General features: G+C 40.3%; 1 protein-coding gene across 1 annotated transcript; it reads left to right on the top strand.

Annotated features, from left to right (window-relative positions):
• Window positions 1-472: 472 nt before the first annotated feature.
• On the top strand, window positions 473-7,041 carry LOC123968628 (activating signal cointegrator 1 complex subunit 3-like). Its single transcript, XM_046045495.1, has 3 exons — window positions 473-616; window positions 1,453-1,586; window positions 6,883-7,041. The coding sequence occupies exons 2-3, from the start codon at window positions 1,497-1,499 to the stop codon at window positions 7,039-7,041; spliced, it is 249 nt and encodes an 82-aa protein (XP_045901451.1). The 5' UTR covers window positions 473-616; window positions 1,453-1,496.
• Window positions 7,042-7,407: the final 366 nt, after the last annotated feature.

Below are 7,407 nucleotides of genomic sequence, written 5' to 3'. Positions count from 1 at the left end.
TAAACTTAATTTGAATATCATAATGTGTTCTGCCGAATTCTGCCTGCCTGCCGAGAATTGCATGCAGAGGTGGGTGCAAATCTCGGAAGGTAGCCTACAACTTTTGATCTGCCGAATAATGCATCCACCTCTTTAGGTCCTTTGCTGTGCTCATTGATCAAACGGCGTTATCACCACTTAAATTTACTGAATGTCAAAGAACGGTACTTCTGCTAAGTGTATTAAAATATTACAGACTCTAAACGTTCATAAAATATATAGCCTACTTCGAGTCATTTAACACCATTGATGGACCCCACTAAGAATATTACAGCGTTTAAAAGCAGTATTTGGAGGTGCATACAATTCTCGGCAGGCAGGCAAAACTCGGCATAACACCGGTCCATGGTCCGGTCCTGTGTAACGTTACGCCGGTTTAAGTAAAAGCGTGACGATGTGGCACTGCTTTTTATGACTGGGTAATGTAGTCTTTTAAGCTATGCCCTTATTGTCAGCATTCGTCATAAAAACAACAATACCCATAGTTCCTAGCGTTCAAGCAACTTCTGTTGACATCTAACGTTTCCGGGGCCACTCACATGCGACCGACAGTCCATTCTACAAGGCAATTTGGAAGGTAGCTATTGAAATATAAAGTTTTACCTTGACTAATGGACTTCAAACTTGTCGCAGTTCGTATTATATTGACAGTTCGTCACAGTATCTAAGCTAATACGGCTGCGGAATTAGCAGACAAGCTGACAAGCTAACATTAGCTAGCAATACAGACTTTTTAGGCAACGTCTTTCATTTTGCTTCATTAAAGATTAGTAAAAGTGGCGTAACGTTAAGAAAAGTCATCGGTTGTGCAATAAAAAAAACCGTTAGAACAGCACAATTTCTCTGGCGCGAGCCCTAAAATTAACGTTAACGTTAACTTTCCTGTCGGAGGCGATAGCTTTAGGTCGTTAAACACCTGACTTCACCATCATTTTAGTATCATAACTTCCGTAACGGTACGTTTTAGAAGATAGAAGATAATTTCGGGTCTTGGATGAATCGAAAGTATCCACTCTTCTATTCGGCGCACACCCCATTTACCAAGCAGTCTTATTTGCCATAATAATTTAACGGTTAAAGCCGGTGTCACAGTTACTCTCCAGTAAACATAACGTTAACTAACTTCCTTACATTCTTTTACATTCATTTTTAACAGCCGATACGTGTTATGTTGGGATTTGTTGTTATGCCGAATACATACAAAGACCCTAAAGTTGTGTTACATTTGCTAATAATGTCCTACCTTATGTGTATGATTCTCGTTTAGAGGTTGCGATTTTAAATTGCCAGCCTTTCTGTATGGAGTTCAGGGTGTATTTAGATAATGATGTGCTGAGCTATTGCTGGCTATGCCAATCAGACATAAACAGTACTTCAGTTTACTTTTTGTGTCTGTCTGTCTGTCTGTCATAGATATCAGCTGGAGAACCAGTGTATAAGTGAGAGCATCAGAGAAGATGTCTCCTCCACGGCTCACAGGTGCACTGCGCTCCTTCTCCAATGTCAGCAAAAAGGAGGACTTTCCTGAACAGCTCTATGATCTGAAGGTGAGGCCGGCTAATGGATAACTGGAAGCTAGTGCTGTCATAATATAAACTTGAATATCACAAGTGTAGTGTGTACAAAAAAACAAGAGACTAAAACAACACATTAAGCACTTTCACAGCACAGTGTTTTTTTAAAGCTATATAATATAAGCATATAAATTATCATGACATGTGTCTTCTGCTCTGGAGCTGCACATACTAAGTCACTCTCACACCGTGGACTGGAATCGAACACAATGATACTACAGCCACTGTTTCCCGCCAATAACTGGATTATTGCGATTATACAATGGTTATCAACAAAATAAAAGATCATCAAAATGTATTGTTGGGCAGTTCACGGCATCAAGGTTGTTTATTTATCATATAAAACACAAGGTTGTGTAAAGTTTGTAGTCCCTTCAAGCTACGTAGAACTTAAAGGGGCAATATGTAGTTTTCAGCAGCCACTTGTGGTGCGGTTTTAAGATTGCAACCAGGTGTGTGCTCGTACGCTTATTATCTGAATCTTGTTTGGCCCGATGGGCTTCAGCACATAAAACTTAATTGTTGTTTTTATTCTCACGTGGAGTTTGTGTTGTGCCAGTAGTTTTATGGTGTTAGTGGACTGCATTTCGTTAGCTGCGGTCAGTGTTGTTGTAACCTGGATTTCTACTGTAAAACATTTTTTTTCCCAATGGACAGATTTAGCTACTACGTCTGCGGGCTTCACGTGGATTTTAAGCTTGGAGCACCATGTCAGCGACTCACCAGCAGAGCTAATGGAGAATGTGAGAGGGTCTAGTAGCTGAACAGAGTTCGGAGAACAGAGAGTAAAGTCCAAAAATCAAACTGTATTGAAAAAGATAGATGTTGGCTGATCATTTCCAAACTCCACAAAATGTTTTTATCTAATGAAATAGTCTGCTTCAATCTGTATTTGTGTTTTGCCTATGTAACGTTAGAGGCCGATCATGATCTGTTTAGGACCTTTATGGCGTTGAGTGATGATCTGCGAGTCGGGGCTTCTCTCCTGCTTCTGTGTGTCTGCCAACTGACAAATATGTGGAATAAGTACAGTGTTGTGCAAAACTTTTAGGCATGTGTGGGGGAAAAAATGCTGTAAAATAAGATTGTTTTCAAAAATAGACATGTTAAGGGATTATATTTATAAATGAGAAGTAAGTAAACAGTAAGGCTGTCGCGAATTACAGCGCTATTGGCCAAGCAAACCGCAAAGGATGCACTTCTCAGCTTTGAGGAGACTATTCATTCTGAGCAAATCCAGATATGCAGCCCCAAACTGGCAAGGAACCTCCACCATGCTTCAATATTGCAGACACTCATTCTTGTACCGCTGTTCAGCTCGTCGATGAAAAAGTTGCTTTATGCTGCAGCCAAACATTTCAAATATTGACTCATCAGTCCAGAGCATCCGGTGCCATTTTTCTGCACCTCAGTTCCTGCATAGTTGAGTCACTTGGCCTTGTTACCATGTCGGAGGATTTTTAACTGCAAGTCTTTCATGAAGGCCACCTCTGACCAGACTTCTCTGGAAGGTAGATGGTGTACGTTGGTCCCGCTGTTCTCTGCAGCTATGAGGTGAGGGCACTGCTGGACATCTTCCAATTGCGAAGGGAAGGAAGCATGATGTGTCTTTAATCTGCTGCAGTAACATTCTTTGGCCGACCACTGTCCTCACCGTTGCTTCTTTAGAAGAGCTTGGACAACGCATCTGGAAACCCCTGTCTGGCTGGGAAAGACCTTGCTAATACAGTCTCTGACTTTGTGCAGGTGTACCTAGAAGAAGTTATGCTGTTTTTGAATGCAAAGGGTGGTCACACCAGGTACTGATATATATTAGATTTTTCTTCTGTTCACTCACGCTGCATTTTGATTGCCAAAAATTAGATATTAACATGTCTAATTTTGAAAGCGTTCTTACTTTACAGCATTTCCCCACACCTGCCTAAAGCCTTTGCACAGTACTGCGTGTCATTTAAAGAAACACAATAACTAACAGCAGTGATACTATTTCTATGCAATTATAGTATATGGGCAGATGGGAAGGGGAGAATTGAAACTCTGGGAGAAAAGCGGGGAGAGGGACAGAGAAATCAAAAGGATTGGCAAGCAAGACATCATCAATCAGAATCATCCTTTTATATTGTTTTATAGTAGATTATCAGTGTGTTTGCTGCCAGATTTGCTTGTGGTTGTACCTACACCAGCTCGCTCTCTCTGAGTACAGTTGTTAACATTAGCGCCAAAAGGAAGCGGGCAATGCTTCCTCCTCCTGTGCGTCCCTGGACAATAATTATTTTACAGCCAGTCTGCACAGACAGGGACGATCAAGTGGTGGCAGGAGACAAAATGTATGAGGTAAAGGTATAAAGGAGGAACAAGAGGTTGAGGAGCGCGAGGGAGAGCAGCTTGTATAAATGTTACTTTAACTGCTGCAAGAAATACAGGAAGCTAACAGGAAGTCATAGTCTTATGTTCTAAATGTCTAGTTGACCAATCAGATCGTCCTTGTTGTATAACTGTACCTATGCCACATTTTAAATGTTTCATCAGTCTGGGAGGTAGAAAAATATGGTTTTGTGTCATGGGCATATGTCCACATGTACTATTGAAATTAAAGTGTTTTTTTGATGCCAAATTCAGAGAGCGCTTTTTATCACAGGGTGTTTGACATGTTTGAAAGCTCCCTCTGGTAGTGGAGAACTCAGAATGGATAATGAACTTAGAGAGTAAGCTAATTTAGCTATATTGACTGACCAGTAATAAAGTAAAAGATGTTAGTGTCAAGGTTTCTGAAACATAGACAAGAAACAAATCATCTGAAACAGAAACAAAAAAACGAGGCAACACTGTCATTTTAGGTTTATAAAGTTATGGCCATATATCTCATTGCCTGAGAGTCACAATAATTCCCAGATTGGCAAATGAATGATGTTCCAACTTCCAACAAAAAGTTATGGTAGTTAAGATCGGAGTTAAATTTATAGCGTTGAAACATCTGGAATCCGAGGTAAGGATTTTACCGGGTTAGATATGTAGAGAAGGAGAGAAACAAACATACATTTCACACGTACCCAGAAAAAGAAATGCATGTAGAGCAGTATTAGGCAGATACCCACTGATAATTAACATTCAAAAGAGAGCACTCACATTTTTTTAATCACCTTTAAAGAAGATAACAAAAGCTCTGATTTATTCATCTCGTCTCGCCTAGCTTTAGTGGATCATAACATATCGGGTATGGAATTAATCTGCTGATCCGGTTCAAGATGAGAACAAACTTTTCTATGGTTGTGAATTTTTGAGCAAGGACCAAGGCCAAAATGTGGCCTGCAACATACTAGGCCTTGTTTTTAGTCGACTGCTGGGAACGCCTTCTCACCAGAGAAAGTGAACCGCCGACTCTTTCCAACTTTTTCAACGGCGCTGCATAAATTCACACAGTGCCGTGGGTACGAGTCACTGTAACCTGATTGGCAGGTCGCCATGGTAACGACTTGCTAATCATAGATAATCCCACCCTACTCTGCTTCCTGGTCTCTGTTCCTCTAAATGGGACCATAATTTACTAAACGAACATCATGCTGTGTTGAAGAAGACTTGAAACTAGCGACTGAGACCATAAACTCATCAGGAAAGAGTTTACTGAGGGAATAAATCAGCTGAGAAGTAGAAACATTTTCACCATCATTTCTAATGGAACCGGACTTCTTTTTGCAGCCAGAAGAGTCGCCCCCTGCTGGCCGTTCAAGAGAATGCAGGTTTCAGGGAGTTTGCGGCGGTTTGCTGACCGGAAGCTTCCCGCTTGTTTCTTTGACGTTGAACAGTCTACTGCTGTCTGTCGAATATCCAACGTAAAACTAACTTCACCGCGGCGCAAAGCGTCGCCCCCTCGTAAAGTGTGGAATTTGCGACCCAACGGAATAAACGATAGAGCATAATTTTGACTATTACTATTAAATTAACTTTATTCATTGTTATAATATTATACTAATACACTCAAAGTTCCTCCTCCAGGTTGTGGATCAAGCCCAAAGGATACTGGGGCGCCGCCATGCTGATTTTTATTTTTTTTTAACCAGCGGCACCAGATGTGACCATATTTGGACGGCCGTGTGTGGAGCTAGCTTGGTCTTTTTCTTTGTTCGGTCATTAAAGTTTGGCGAAAAGTCATGGAAATAATTCATTGGTCAACATGTGTATGAACCCTGTGTCTTGTGATTGACAAGTCTCTACCATGGCAACATGTCAATCAGGATAGAGACGGCTTGTATCCGCTACACTGTGTAAATTTGATCCGCTCTGTGGAGAAGGCGTCGGCTGTTCCTATTTCTAATAAGTATATTTAGTTTTGAGTTTTACGGATGCACCTTGCTAACCAAGCTAGCAAGCGTCATCCTCTCGTCCAAATATGGTCGCATCCGGTCATGTCTTTTTTTAAAAAAAAAATCAAGATGGTGACATTTAAAATGCTGAACTCAAGTCTTGTAGTCCACAAACCAGTGGGTGATGTCTTTTATAAAGTCTATGATTCTGACACTACACTCGCTCTATCTTTCGCTTCTTCGCGGTCTTTGCCTCCCTCGCTTCTCTCAACTGGAGGAACCTAATATTTACAAGTATGCACAAGCTTTTGTGCTACATGACTCCATTCATCTGTTAATGGATCATATAATATTGAATAGACAATATTCAATGTCAAAGAATATTTATGGCTATTGGCTAAGAACAAACACAGAATCATAACTGATACTAATTTAATATCTCATTTGAAGGTGGCTGAAATCAAAGCCAATCAAATGAAATCCCTTGTATCTTCTAATGTTCAGGGTCTCTCTGGGTTTTGTTGAGATGAACCCTGCCCAAAATGACTGAACTTGCAGTATCTATTGTGAGAGGGAAAAAAAATGAATGTAAAGTACTTGATGATTTTTTTTTTTTAAATGAAATGGAAAAAAAGTAGTTTCTAGTATTTTTCTTCAGTTTGCTCAAAATGATGTATTAGAATCAGCTGGAGTTCAAGGCAACCACAGAAAGCTGGCATAGTCTTGATTCATTTTACAGCAAAAAAACCCCAAACAAATAAGATGAACCGCTTTATCTCAGTGACTGGTCGCACCCCATCCTGTGTTTACTTAATATCGGCACAATATATTTTGCAAATTGTCAGCTACTCTGGTCTTAGCTAAGGCTATGTGAGCAATTAGAAATACCAGTGATTATTAGAGCAGTGAGTGCAAGTGCTCTCTCTTTCTTGAAATGTAATTGTATTTATCCCTGTGGCTCATGTTAGACCAAACGACTGAAGAGAAGGGAGCTGTTTGCCAGAGAGGGCCTAACGTGGCAGAAGATTGTCCATTTCTGCACCGAGCATCAGGACAAAGCTAAGCAGCAAGCTGCCAGTCAAGAACTGAGGAGCCTCCTTCTGGCAGCCAAACAGATTGGTAATTAACTCTTTCATTGTAATTTCTAACATTATATCATATTAATATTATACATATTTCAATGTGTTTGTGTTACACTGATTTCTGTACTTAGACTACCTATAAACATACATATAAAGAACTAATTACCACTTACAAGCAGCAGAAATTGTGATGTTATTGTTTTTGTGCCTTTGTTAGAATGGCGTTACAAATCATTGTGTCATTGAGTTAAAAGGAAAAGCACTTTGTCAGGCGGTCTAGTTAAAAGAACAGTTCACCCACATTACTAAAAACATCAACAGCACGACGGCATCCGATCAGAAAGCACCTGGTGTTCTGCCAGCGTAACACAGACAAGGTAACAGCAACTTTAGCATTTAACTGAAATCAGG

This window comes from Micropterus dolomieu, linkage group LG03, assembly GCF_021292245.1.
Source record: "Micropterus dolomieu isolate WLL.071019.BEF.003 ecotype Adirondacks linkage group LG03, ASM2129224v1, whole genome shotgun sequence".
In the NCBI taxonomy this organism is placed as follows: Eukaryota; Metazoa; Chordata; class Actinopteri; order Centrarchiformes; family Centrarchidae; genus Micropterus; species Micropterus dolomieu.
Note: the sequence above shows the minus strand (reverse complement) of the source record. Positions and strands in the feature narration are given on the sequence as shown.